This window comes from Anomaloglossus baeobatrachus, chromosome 2 (assembly GCF_048569485.1).
Source record: "Anomaloglossus baeobatrachus isolate aAnoBae1 chromosome 2, aAnoBae1.hap1, whole genome shotgun sequence".
NCBI classification, from domain to species: Eukaryota; Metazoa; Chordata; class Amphibia; order Anura; family Aromobatidae; genus Anomaloglossus; species Anomaloglossus baeobatrachus.
The window spans coordinates 94,824,029-94,838,442 of record NC_134354.1 but is presented as its reverse complement, the minus strand read 5'-3'; the positions used below and the strand labels follow the sequence as shown (position 1 = coordinate 94,838,442).

At 50.0% G+C, this 14,414-nt stretch overlaps 2 protein-coding genes across 4 annotated transcripts in view; both read left to right on the top strand.

Annotated features, from left to right (window-relative positions):
* Nucleotides 1-7,041, top strand: part of LOC142283673 (transient receptor potential cation channel subfamily V member 3-like) — a 95,428-nt gene extending 88,387 nt beyond the window's left edge. For all 3 annotated transcript variants that reach the window (XM_075333142.1, XM_075333144.1, XM_075333143.1), the window contains 2 exons: nucleotides 4,539-4,618; nucleotides 6,406-7,041. In XM_075333142.1, coding sequence (XP_075189257.1) covers nucleotides 4,539-4,618; nucleotides 6,406-6,527 — 202 coding nt within the window. In that variant the 3' untranslated portion in view covers nucleotides 6,528-7,041. The remainder of the gene's footprint in view (nucleotides 1-4,538; nucleotides 4,619-6,405) is intronic.
* A 2,074-nt stretch (nucleotides 7,042-9,115) lies between these two features.
* Nucleotides 9,116-14,414, top strand: part of SPATA22 (spermatogenesis associated 22) — a 53,498-nt gene continuing 48,199 nt past the window's right edge. The window contains exon 1 of the mRNA XM_075333141.1: nucleotides 9,116-9,211. Within this exon, the coding sequence (XP_075189256.1) occupies nucleotides 9,193-9,211 (19 nt within the window). The 5' untranslated portion in view covers nucleotides 9,116-9,192. The remainder of the gene's footprint in view (nucleotides 9,212-14,414) is intronic.

Sequence of the window (14,414 nt, the reverse complement as noted above, 5' to 3'; positions counted from 1 at the left end):
CCGAACAGCCTGGACCCAGCAAATGGGAGCCCAGCAAGGAACTTCTTTGAAGAAGCGTCTGCCTTCCACTCTCGAAGCCACAAGATCCTGCGGGTAGCGAGGGAATTAGCCGAAGCCACCGCAGTGCGGTGAGAAGCCTCCAGCATGGCAGACATGGCGTAGGATGAAAAGGCTGAAGCCTGGGAAGTAAAGGCAACCATTTCAGGCATAGAGTCCCTAGTGAGGGAATGCATCTCCTCCAGAGAAGCAGAGATGGCCTTGAGAGCCCACACTGCTGCAAAAGCTGGGGACAACGAGGCCCCTGCCGCCTCATATACAGATTTGGCCAGAAGGTCAACCTGGCGGTCAGTGGGATCCTTAAGTGAGGTGCCATCAGCCACTGAAACAACTGTCCGGGCTGAGAGTCTAGACACCGGAGGGTCTACCTTTGGTGATTGAGCCCACTCCTTGACCACCTCTGGTGGAAAGGGAAAACGGTCATCAGAACCACGCTTTGGGAAGCGTTTGTCAGGACAAGCCCTGGGCTTGGTCACAGTGGCCTGAAAACTGGAGTGGTTAAAGAACACACTCCTTGTTCTCTTAGGCAAGGTAAACTGGTGTTTTTCTGCCAGAGAGGGTTGCTCCTCTGATACTGGTGGATTGAGGTCCAGTACAGAATTAATGGACGCAATCAAATCACTAACATCTGCGTCACCCTCGGTGAGATCAATGGGGCACATGGAGGTAGCGTCCGAGCCCCCAGTAAAGACATCCTCCTCGTCCTGCGAGTCAGCTCGTGAATCAGAGCCGCGGGACGAGGAAGGAGAGGGGACCCTGCGTCTCCTTTTAGGAGGACGGGGTCAGGGAGCAGGTGAAGAATCCTCTGTGAGCTCTGCAGAGCGAGCCGTAGCAGCAGAGGCGCCCTGAGAAGGGGGCTGATGCATGCTCAGCAGAGTCCGGGACAACTCTCACATGGAGTCGGCAAAGGACTGGGAGATAGACTTAGAGAAGGATTCTACCCAAGCCGGGGGTTCAGCCACCGGGGCCGGAGCAGCCGGAGGGACCACTGGGGAGACTCCAGGCTGAGGCACCACCATGTTAGAGCAGGCGTCACAATGTGGATAAGTGCTCGGTTCATGCAGTACGAGCTTACATGCAGTGCATATAGAGTACAGCCTTGCAGCCTTGCTCCTAGTGTGAGACATGCTGCTGAGGTGGGGGCTCTGAGCCAGAATGACCCCCAGAGAGTGTATAAAAAGGTCCACAACCGGAGGTTGTGGCTTACCAGACCGTTTGTGTGCCCTCCGGATCCCACAGCTCGGACCCCCAGACAGATTAGCAGAGATGCTGCAGTCAGCGCCGATCGGTGTGAGAACGCTGATAAAATGGCGCCGGAGTGAGGAGAGGGGGCGGAGCCTAGTCAAAGAGCGGGATCCGGAGGGCCAAGGAGATATACAGGGGAGGGAAACATCTCCTCAGAGAGGAGTGTCCTCCCCTGTGCCGAACGGCCGGTGGGCGGAGCCGCACTGTCCCTCTGCATGACTGACATGCAGGGGCAGTGAAAACGAAACTAGGCCTCAGGCGAAGCCGGGGCCTAGATTTTACAATGCGGCCGGCGCGCAGGCACCCTCGGCGCGGTTCTCAGGTGAAAACCAGAGAACCGGCCGGAAAAGTCACAAAAGTTAAATAACACACTCTCCCCAACAATAAAGTACAAGGGACCCTCCAAATAACGTCTCAAATACTTAGCTTGTGAGACGCAGGGCCAGGTCCCTGAGGGATGAGTGCTCCGTCCGGCAGGATCCTGAAAGGGCTGCGGATGGAGACCGGTCTCCTGCAAGGCAGTGAGAACCGTGCTGGCTCCCACTTCAAGCCAGAGCCCGAGGGATGATGAAGGAGCGCGGTATGTAAGGCTCCAGCCTTGGAATCAACCTTAACAACACCACCGACACAGTGGGGTGAGAAGGGACATGCCGGGAGTCCAGGCTTGGACCCGCTTTTCTTCAAATTCTTTATCAAAAATCAAAAATCAGATGAGAATGCATGTGTGGATGTGTGCCTCCTGAACACAAAGCATTGAACTGACTATATTTGGTTATCCAGGGGGTGTATATGCTCGGAGGGAGGAGCTACACTTTTTAGTGTAGTACTTTGTGTGTCCTCCGGAGGCAGAAGCTATACACCCATGGTCTGGGTCTCCCATAGGAACGATGAAGAAAACTGCAACGTGTGCATGTAGCCTTAGGAGAAATGGCTGCAGCACTGGTTCTACGACCAAATCAATGCAATGACAAACTGTTAAGCCTGCTTTACACGTTGCAATTTCGCATACGATATCGTATGCGATTTGCAATGCCCCCACCGTATGTGTGGCACATTCAATTTGTTGAACGTGCCGCACAAACGATTAACCCCCCGTCACATGTACTTACCTTCCATACGACCTCGATGTGGGCGGCAAACGTCCACTTCCTGGAGTGGGAGGGACATTTGGCGTCACATGCAGCCGGCTAATAGAAGCGGAGGGGCGGAGCTGAGCGGGCCGTAAACATCCCCCCCACCTCCTTCCTTCCGCATTGTGGGCCGGGAGCCGCAGGACGCAGGTAAGATCTGTTCATCGTTCCCGGGGTGTCACACACTGCAATGTGTGCTACCCCGGGTACGATGAACAATCTGACGTGCAATTCTAGAGAAAGGTACGATGTGTATGCGATGCACGTTTTACCATTCAATCGCAATCGCAAGTACTTGTCACACACTACAATGTACCTTACAATGCCGGATGTGCGTCACTTACGTGACCCCGCCGACACATTGTAAGATATATTGTAGCGTGTAAAGCAGGCTTTAGTTTATCTAGAATGAAGATCAGAGAGCTATTATAAAATATGCCACGTGCACACCATAATCCCAGGAGTAGGACTGGTTAGGCTGCTTTCACACATCAGTTTTTTTCCATCAGACACAATCCGGCAAAAACATGAAAAAACGGATCTGACGTCTGTTGCCGCTGGATCCGTTTTTTCCCCCATAGACTTTCATTAGCGCCGGTTTGTGCCAGATGGCCTTGCGTTTCATCCGTTTTTTGCCGGATCTGGCAAAATGTACTTGTCCGGCGGCCGGATGAAACGTTGAAGTGAACATTTTTGTGTCCGGTAAAAAAAACGGATCGCGCCGGATCCGTCGCCGTACGACGTGTTTATTAATGGAAGCCTATGGACGCCGGATCTGGCAAAAAACGGATCCAGCTGCTGGATCCGTTTTTTTTGAACTGAGCATGCTCAGTATCACACCAGATCTATCAAAAAACTGAAGGAACTGATGAAAAAAACTGATGCAACTGATCCGTTTTTTCGCCGGATCCGTCGCATCAGTTTTTCGCCGGATCGTGCCTGATGCCAAAAAACTGATGTGTGAAAGCAGCCTTAGGTGTCCTTTTGTGAAAGCCCATATGGTCTAATCAGATTAGAAGGTGAATAGTGATACATTCTGTGGTGAAAAAGAAATTAGATGACACGTAACAAGGTTAAGGTGTCAGAAGGTGTCTACATCAGAAGGTATTTGCTCGACATTGGGCAACGAGGTACATGTTCAGCTATAGGTGTTCTACTGACCTCACACCATCGCTATCAGAGGCTATCATGGTGCAGAGGAAGACTTTAATGGAGACTGGAATTGAGGTGATCCACTTCAGGTATAAATCCTGCCTAGGTTTTAGATGCAATAATAGCAAGACATTGGTCAAGGGACTATGTTCGCAGTGCTATGAAGTGGCCTTCACGAGGAAACGTGAATGTGTCCCAGTAGTCATTTTTTACCGTGATAATGCCTGGCCACATGCTGCCTGTGCTACTGTGAGCAGCCTGGGTGGCCTACAACCTCTCTAATGGCGCACATCTTTGACATTATTGCTCGGCAATTGGGAAGTGAGTTGCCTGCAGCAGATCTTGATGATTTGCCCAAGTGCATATAGCATGGCAGCACATTCCTCAAACAACAAAGTGCAGGTATTTTTGCAAATGATGATTATACTTTAAGGGACTCTGTCAGCAGGTTTCGGCTATGTAATCTGAAGACAGCATGCTGTAAGAGTTAAAACAGAGATTCAGTCCTGCGTTTCTTATCACAAAGTTTGATTTTGTTTACCTGAAATGTTAGTTTAAGCCTCTTCGCTTTATCATTAGTGATTCTGCATGAGCTGTAGGCTGACTGGTGCCCCCTTTTGTGATTAGCAGATTCTGTCTATGAAAATGTACACTGATGTGGGCAGGGGCAGCCAGTAATCTAAGTGATATCTCATTGAATTTAAGGCCTCTTTGCCTACATCATGCTGCTCTCACATGAGGTAGCAAAAACCTGCTGACAGGATCCCTTTAATACATAGAGATGTTTTGGAAAAATTTGTTTCCAGTTTTTCATCATTTGCATATCCATAACATGTCTATAAATCCTGTGATTTCCATCACTCTGATGACTTTTCTTGCTCGGTGTTGCAATTTCAATGTTGAGGAATGTCCATATACACATATTTTATAAATATTATGACTTTTCATTAACAGAATTAACAAAGTTAAATGGACTGAATGGCACAGTCAAGTCACGTGCGTAACTGAAGATAATGAACTCTCACAATCAAACGGTAGGTCTCTTTGTGGTATCGCAGCAGTGAAACTCATTGGTCAACGTGGTTAATTGATAAATGCTAAAATATAAATAATAATAATAAGTTAGCGTTGTTAAGACCTTAGCTAAACGACTTGAATTAAAAGTAACATGACATCTGGTAAATAACGGTTACAACAAGTCATAGATAACGTACATATCAGAAAATCTCTGGAGAAAAGCTGTCCCCCTGCTGCAGTTTGATTTTATTAAAAAAAACAAGAACAAAAATGGTGCCCAGCTCACCTTGCCGTTGTCGAGTGCAGGTTCTTGGCCGCTGCTCCCAGTGTCTGGCATTGTCTGTAGCACTGATGTTGCGCTGACAGCACTGTAGCCAATGAGCTCAGTGACTGAGCGGGTCGGGCACAGCAATGGCCTCCGTTATTGGCTGCAGCGCTGTTAGCATGGACGGGTGAGAAAAGCACAGCTTGGGTTTTAGAACTAACTGTGCTGGTGGCCATAGGGGTTAAGACCCCGTTAGGCTGCTTTCACACTACGTTTTTTTTAACATGCGTCCTGAACGTTTTTTTAACGCTAAAACGGATCCAGTGCAAATGCGTTTTTCATTTTAATGCATTTGCAATGGACTCGCGTTCACATGTGTTTGCGTGCGTTATAGTCAGGATCCAGCGACTTGCAGTTTTTTAACTTTTTTCAAAAACGCTACTTGTAGCGTTTTTGAGCTGGGCAGAAAATTCTGCAAGCCGCTGGATCCTGAATAAACAGCACACAAACGCATGTGAACGCTGGCATGCTGATAGACAGGATCCTGCTTGGCCATGAACCAGCCTGGAGTGATAACAGTCTTTCCCTCTCTCTCCTCTCCTCTCTTTGCCTCTCTCCTTTCTTCTCCTCTCTCCTCTTTTCTCACTCTCTTCTTCATCTCTCACTCTCTCTCTCCTCTCTATCTTTCCTCTCGCTCTCCTCTCTTCTCCCCTCCCCTCTCTTGTCTCTCCCCTCTCTCTCCTCTCCTCTCTTTTCCTCTCTCTCTGTCTCTCCTCTCTTTTGCCCACAGCTGCATCTAAATTTCCAAGCTATCACGTTCAGTTCCCCTCACTCCCGATCACAACTTCAATGCCCGCACATAAACTTCAAGTGACAGGATCCAGTAAAATAACACATGCGTTTTTCTTTGCAAAAACAGGATCCGCTTTTGCAGCAAAAAAACGTTCATGACGCATGTTAAAAAAACGTAGTGTGAAAGCAGCCTTACATGAAACGGCATCGCTAACGAGATCTCGTTGGGGGTCACGGATTTCGTAACGCATATTTGGCCTTGTTAGCGACGTTGTTGCGTGTGACACGTACGAGCGACCGCTAACGATGCAAAGTACTTACCAAATTGTTGATTGTTCACACGTCATCCATTTCCCAAATGTCGTTGCTGCTATTAGATGCAGGTTGTTTGTCGTTCCTGAGGCAGCACACATCGCTACGTGTGACACCCCAGGAACAATGAACAACACTGTATCTGTGTCCTCCGGCAACGAGGTGGGCGTGTCTTTCATGCGGCTGCTCCCCCCCCTCCGCTTCTATTGGACGCCTGCCGTGTGACGTCGCTGTGAAGGTGCACGAACCGCCCCCTTAGAAAAGAGGCAACAGCGACGTCGCTTGGAAGATAAGTATGTGTGACGGGTACTAGCGATATTGTGCGCCACGGACAGCGATTTGCCCATGATGCACAAACGACAGCCCTTAAGGCTGTTTTATTGTTGTACTTTGTTGGTAATTAGCTCTTAATCACTTTTTTTTTTTCTTTTCAAGATGAAGAATTTGTCCTCTCTAGTACTTCGGCCAATGAGGAAGTGGATATATCTAAACGGAAAGAAGAAACTTCAATTATGTTTGAAAATGAAGAGCATGCATTCCTGGAAACAACACTTTAGGAGAATACAGATTCTACCCTTACTATAACACTACCATGTTGATCTAGAGGAACGGACCCCCCCCCCCATGAAGCAAATGCTAAATGTCCCATATTAGGGGAAAAATTCCTTCCAGATTCCACATATGGCAATCAGACTTGTTCCCTGGATCAACTCCCCATCACAGAATCTAGCGCCTATAACAAGTAATATATTTATCAAAAAAAGACATCCAGGCCTCCCTGAACTTTTTATGGCAGTTCCAAAATCTCACTGCTCTTACAGTAAAGAATCTGCGTGTGATTAGTCCTTCTTTCCTCTAGACGTAGAGGAGTCCCCCAGTCACTGCTGCAGACCGAGGTGTAAAAAGATCATTAGAGATCTCTGTACCGGCCAATACAATACATTGTATTAAGATCTCCGCTGAGCCTTCACCTTTCTACACGGGATACGGATGCAGAGCAGCTCATCACATCAGAGAATCATTATCATAGAAATATATTTTGTTTCATATTTTAGTTTATTGTAATAAAGAGCTGAGAACTCTTATTTGTCTACAAAGTGTAACCTCTACTATGGGGAGTCTGCGGACCGAAACCTCTGCTGGAGAGCGTCAGGTGCTAATGTGTCGCCCAGAGAAGGGGGTACTCGGTCCCGGGCGGTTGCAAACGGGAATGTCACTTCAGGCGGCCGTTGCCCGGTCCCGTGCACTGGGGATGCTTAATAAAAGGGGGTACTTACAAGGGATAATTAAGTTAATGTTCGTGACACCACCTACGGGTTGCGGTTAAGAATGGAGAACCGCCGCTGCTCAACGTGGGTACTCCCAGGGATGGTGGTAGTGGCAGCTATGGTGGTAGGCCCTCCGCAGGTAGGGCTGTGCCTGGGAGATGTATGGTGTATAATGATGGAGACCACACCAGCTTACCTTTTAACAGTCTCTACTCACATGGATCCTCGGCTTGCTGGTTCTGGTCCCAAGACTATCAGTGCCAATGTAGTGACCCAGGTTGCTCTGTCCCCGGCACTCTCTTTAGATTGAGTCCCCATAGCGTGGAGCATTTGGGAACCCCAACTGTCCCTTTTGGGGTACAGTCTCCTTCTCTGTATGGTGGGCAGTGCGGACCCTGCGGGGAGGTAAGTGTCCGAACCCCGATCCTAGTTTACTGCTGATGCCCTCGGATTATTTGGTTTGATGAATTTCGTGAAGGTCACCGGGCAGGTATTTATCAAACCGTTTGAAACTTGACCTAGGGCCCTGTGCCCTGTTCGTGCTCTGGTCCCAGCGATATCTCGATACTCGTCCTGGTGACCTCTCTCCTGTGCCCCCGGGGTCACCGTTACACAGACCCAGCTCAGGCACGTCCACACACCTCTCCTGTGTGCTCCCAACTCCTCTGACTGCCAGTCTGCCACTGACTGACTGATCCCACCCACTAGGCTGGCTATACCCAGGGACTCATCCCCTTACATGGTTAACCCTTTATGCCCAGTGTGGGGAGGAGAACTAGGATTTAGATGTGTGTTGGTGGAAAAGGCACTGGTACTCCAGGTCCCAGGGGGTAGGTCTTGCATCCCCTAGAGGATGCAGTTCCTTGTAGTGCCCTGAGTCTTTCAGGGGCACTACATTACCGAACCTGTCACCTCATTCATGCTGCCCACACCACAGACATTAATCCAGCGCTGCAGGTCATTGATGGGCTTCTTACTGTGGGAAATACCTGTCAATCACCTAGAGATGCCCCATTCAGCTCCTGCCTCCGCTGCCCCCATACAGTGCCTGCCACCACTGCCCCCATCCTGCGCCTGCCACTGCTGCCCCATCTAGCGCCTGCCATCATTGCCCCCATCTAGTGCCTGCCTCCGCTGCTCCTGTACAGTGCCTGTCACCATTGCCCCATCTAGCACCTGCCTCCATTCCTTCTGTACGGCGCCTGCCTCCACACAGTAACTGCCTCCATAGAGTGCCTGCCACCACTGCCTCATCTAGTGCCTGCCATCATTGCCCCCAGCTAGCGCCTGCCTCCGCTGCCCCCATACAGTGCCTGCCTCCGCTGCCCCCATACAGTGCCTGCCTCCGCTGCCCCCATACAGTGCCTGCCTCCGCTGCCCCCATACAGTGCCTGCCTCCGCTGCCCCCATACAGTGCCTGCTCCGTACAAATCCTGCCACCTCTGGCCCCATACAGCACCTGCTGCCCCCATTGACAGCCTGACCCCATATAGTGCTTGCCCCCACTGTCCCCTTATAGTGCCTGCCACCCCTACCCATATAGAGCCTGCCCGAGCTGCTCCCATACAGCACCAGTCACCACTGCCCCATACTGAGCCTGCCAGAAAGAAAGTACTACATAGATAAAATCACAAAGTGTTCGTGCTTCATAGCATGGGGCTATTAATGATAAAAGTCACCTCCTCTTCTGTACAGCGGCTGCTGCAATGCGCCATATATAGGGGTGTTTCAGCTGCAGCCAGCACACAGCAGCGACCCCGGCACAGCGCCGCAGGAGGAGCTCGGTCCCGCGCAGGCCCCCAAAAGGGGCGGAGCCTCTGCCCTCAGCAGGTATACGCCCCGCCCTCCTCAGCAGGGACACGCCCCGCCCTCCTCAGCAGGGACACGCCCCGCCCTCCTCAGCTGTGCTCGCGGCTTTGGCGGGAAGAGGGAAAAGTCGTCGCGTGACGAGAAGATGAAGAGGAGCCTCCCAGGTGGGGGGGGGCGCGCGTGTCACCGTGACGTGGGGGGTAGTCACGAGCTCATGACACGGACTGACCCCGCCCGGGATTAATCAGTAGATGGCAGATCCGCGGGTTGTGAACTCAGTGGTTTCATTTAGTTTAATGTTCCCTCACGTGGGATGAGGTGGCGCCATCATTTCTTTTATTCGCGGCCTTGTGCTGTGGTTTTCAGTCCCTCAAGGAGACGTGGCTCTGAAGATTTGATTTCTTGTGCTGTAACCTGCACCACAGGCTGCGCTTTATAGGAGTATAAAGATGGCGGAGGCTGGGCGCTGAATTGGGGTTGGGGTCGCCATGGTAACACATTAGCGCCCTGCAATCGTGTTGTGGGGGAAGAGGGGCGATGGGCAAATAATCCTCACCTGTGTGCAATGCCTAAATATTACAGCAGATTGATTGCGGCATTTAACTCCTTCAAGACCTTTGACGTTATGTACATGCTGGTCGGCTGGGGGCTCCCATATTATGACGTAAACTTATGTCATGGCGATGGTACAGGGGCTGGGCCCACACGATCATTGCCAGGATTATGGCGCAAGTCATAGCCAAGCTCTGGATGTTACAAGTAGGGATGTCCTGGCGCCGCCTCTGGCTGTTTAATCCCCCCTTAAAGCTAAATAGCAATTGCAGCATTTAGGGAGCGAGAGTGCGCTCCCAATACCACTCGATCGGCCCACGAGATGTGACCATGGGGGCCACAATCATTGCTTTAGCAACCCGAGGTTGTCATGAAAATCTCCGTGTCAGTCAGCTATGGCAAGTGCCTTAACCCTTTCACGACCGGCCGATTTTTCGCTTTCCGTTTTTTTTTTCGCCATTCTTTTTCTGAGAGACGTAACTTTTTTATTTTTCAGTCAATATGGTCATGTGAGGGCTCATTTTTTGCGGAACGAGCTGTACTTTTAAATGAAACCATCAGTTTTACCATATTGTGTACTAGAAAATGGCAAAAAAATTCCAAATGCTGAAAAATTGCAAAAAAAGTGCGATAGCACTATGGTTTTTGAGATATTTTATTCACTGTGTTCACTATATGGTAAAACTGATATGTGGGTGTGATGCCTCAGGTCAGTGCGAGTTCGTAGACACCAAACATGTATAGGTTTACTTTTATATAAGGGGTTAAAAAAAAATCGGAAGTTTGTCCGAAAAAAGTGGCGCACGTTTTACGCCATATTCCGTGACCCGTAGCGTTCTCATTTTTCGGGATCTTAGGCTCAATGACGGCTTATTTTTTGCGTCTCGAGCTGACGTTTTTAACGGTACCATTTTTGCGCAGATGCTACGTTTTGATCGCCTCTTATTGCATTTTGCGCAAAAGTTGTGGCGACAAAAAAACGTCGTTTTGGCGTTTGGAATTTTTTTGCCGCTACGCCGTTTACTAATCAGATTAATTGATTTTATATTTTGATAGATCGGGCGTTTCTGAACGCGGCGATACCAAATGTGTGTATATTTTTTATTTTTTTAACCCTTTAATTTTCAATGGGGCGAATGGGGGGTGATTTGAACTTTTAGGTTTTTTTGTTTTTTTTTAATTTTTTAAAACTTATTTTTTTACTTTTTTTTTTTATTTTACTAGTCCCCCTAGGGGGCTATTGCGATCAGCATTCCGATCGCTCTGCAGTATCTGCTGATCACAGCTGGAAGGCTGTAAACAGCAGATACGCTGTCTTTCTCTTTTGCTGTGCCCCGGGCACAGCGAAAGTGAAACCAATTCATGTGTAGTACAGGAGTCATCACATGACCCTGTACTACCATGACAACTATCGGGAGTCACGTGATCGCGTCACGTGACTTCCGGTTTCGGCGGTAAGTAAAAACTTTACCGCGATTGCGCTTATAATGGCGCTGTCATGTATTGACAGCGCCATATAAGGGGTTAATCGGCACGAGCAGATAACGATTCTGCTCGTGCCTAGCAGGCACACATCTCAGCTGTGAAAATCAGCTGAGATGTGTGCCGATCGCGGCATGCTGCCGCCGGAGGACCGCGGGCAGTAAGATTATGTCATTTAGGACGTAATTTTACGGCCCGCGGTCGTTAAGGGGTTAAAGGGAACCTGTCACCACTTTTTTGGCGTATAAGCTGCGGCCACCACCACCGGGCTCTTATATACAGCATTCTAACATGCTGTATATAAGAGCCCAGGCCGGGGGTATAACATAAAAAACACTTTATAATACTTACCTAACGGTCGCTCGGTTGGCCATATCGCTCGGTTGGCCATATGGGCGTCTCCTTTCTCCGTTGCCGGCGCTTCCTCTTTCAGCCATCTTCGTCATCCTTCTTTAGCCGCGGTGCATGACGCATCCGAAGTCATCCACACTCGCCGGCATTCAGGTCCTGAGCAGGGCAGGTCAAAGTATTGTAGTGCGCCTGCACAGGACCGGCGAGGGTGTATGACGTAGATGCGTCATGCACACAGGAGTCAAAAGGAGGACGGAGATGGCAGAAAGGGGAGGCGCCCCTGGACAACGGAGACGCCCATATGGCCAACCGAGCGACCGTTAGGTGAGTATTATAAAGTGTTTTTTATGTTCTCACAGCGGCCTGGGCTCTTATATACAGCATGTTAGAATGCTGTATATAAGAGCCCAGTGGTGGTGGACACAGTTTATACGCCAAAAGAGTGGTGACAGATTCCCTTTAAAGGGAACCTGTCATCAGTTGTTCCCTTATGAGCTGTGGCCACCACCAGTGATCTCTTATATACAATGTGACGCCCTGGCCTATCAGGTCGTCACAGGGTATTTTGCAATCTGCCCTTCTGCACGGTATCCAAATCCTCCTTGGTTACGGATCCCTGTCCTTCGGTGTTGCTAAGAGCAGAACCAGTCAAAACCCTAGGAACACTCTGCACCACACCCACCAGACACACCATTGGGGGGCCTGAAGGGAATAGGGCCACCCACTTGTGGGGTTGGTAGAGGAAAGTGTGAAGTGTCAGGAGCTGGGCTTCTGGTAAAATACTAGGTGGCAGACGTTAGTCTGGGCCTGATAGGAGCTGGAACCCCGGTCACAGGGGATCGTGTCAAGGGGCACGGATCTGCCGAGGAGGGCAGCCGGCGGCCTTGAGCCATCTCCGGGCAGGGGCCAGGGCACAACTGGGTACGTGGACCCTAGGCCGGGAAGTAGCTTCACGCAGCCCGGTAATTTACCCAACGAGGGTGAAGTCTTCAATATTCATCCTCCACCCGCTCCAAAATCGGGGTACTAGCGCAACGAGGGGATAGGACTTTCCCACACATAGTCCAGAAAATCCCAAGCGTGAACCCGGAGAACAAGCTCACTCTGTTAGTCATACGGGTGAGCGGGACCCGACTAGTTCCACACTAAAGGGTCCAAATAGTGAAGAAAGTGCCACGGAAAAGGTCACAGGCTAACAAGCAACACCAAGGGCACGGATCAAAGCATGCTCCCTCCCTGCTGCAGCGGTGCTCAGAATTCTGGTTTACAAGTTGTCGGTGCCAGTATTCTTGGACTGAGTACGTAAAAAACCCTTTCCTCCCCAACGGCATCTCTTCACTACCATCACCAGGCCCCGGGGCAAACCACCTACCCACGGAGGGGTTAAACTCCTTGCTGCCATACCACCGCCACCAGGCGCTCCCAACAGCAGCGGTGGTACTCCATCTTACCACGCACCGTGGATGGCGTCACGAACTTCTAATCCCCCTGTACATAGCCCTCCTTTTAAATTCGAGTGTCTGCACAACCCCCTCCCGGGTCCGGAGATCCCTCGGGCCACCGTGGTTCCAGATTCGAGCGGCTCGGCCGCTGACACGAGGGCGGTACAACAACATTCCAGAATACTGTATATAAGAGCAGATAAAGAAAGAGATTCAGCTCACCCGATCTATGTGGAGACTTGAATGAGAGACAGGTGCACAGAAGATAGCCGGCCAGGCTGAGGAATCCAAGCAGAGGAAAAGATTTTCCAGCATCCACGTCCAAGTAATATAGTAACATTTTCTCTTTATTGGATATACATTAAAATTACAGGAATCACATCCTGAGCATAAAAATCCCCATGGAGATGTGTGGTATGGTAGATGGTACGCGTTTCGAGCGTGCACCGCTCTTAGTCCCAATCCGTATATAAGAGCCCAGGCTGCTCTGTATAACGTAAACAATACGTGGGTGTCGCTGCTCTCGGTCCGGCACCTCCTCTCTACTTGCAATCGCCGCCGTCCTCCTGCCCAGCCCTGTGAGCATGACCCATCCTGCGTCATTCACAGAGAGGCCTCCATTGCAGTCCTGCGCAGGCACACATTAATCTGCCCGGCTGAGGGCAGAACAAAATACTGTAATGCGCAGGCACGAGGAAAGGTCAAAGACCGCCCGTGCATTTGCACTACAATACTTTCATCTGCCCTCATCCAGTGCTCAGAAACGCAATGGAGACCTGTCTGTTAGTGATGTGTCGGTCTCCAAAGATCCGGCTCCCTGCTGTGACCGACAGGAACCGGATTACCAGTGTGAGCCACTAGAATCTCTAAACGGCTCTTTTCGCCGCTGAAACTCCGCCCACCCGTGGCTAAACTCCGCCTACTCCTCAATCTAATTGGTCACTTGTAAGTGGCCGGGGTTTAGCCGCGAGTGGGCGGGGTTTTGGCGGCGTTACTATGATCTTAAATATGTGTTCACCTGGGGTGAACACATATTTAATAAGGAGCCGAGAACAATCTGAAAGATCTGGCTCTTTTTGGTGAGCGGAGCCATGGGAACCGGATCACCAAAAAGAGCCGTACTGCCCATCACTACTGTCTGTCAATGACGCAGGACATGTCATGGACATGGGGCTGGGCAGGAGGACGACGAAAGCACAAGATGGAGGAGGCGCCGGACCAAGAGCAGAGACACCCATCAGACCAGTCCGCCCCCTATGTGAATATAATAAAAGTGTTTTTTACATTACACAGAGCAGCCTGGGCTCTTATATACAGTAGAATGCTGTATATAAGTGCTCACTGGTGCTGGCCGCAGCTCATAAGGAAAAAAAACTGGTGACAGGTTCCCAACCAGGAGCAGGGATTAAGATTCTTGTGTCAGTGTTAAACTGGCAGGTTTAATGTATTGCAATGCTTCTGTGTAAGAGTAATAAAAAGAAATGTCCCATATAAGGAACTACTTTAAAAAAAAGTTGGGGAAAAAAAAGTAAAACAAAAT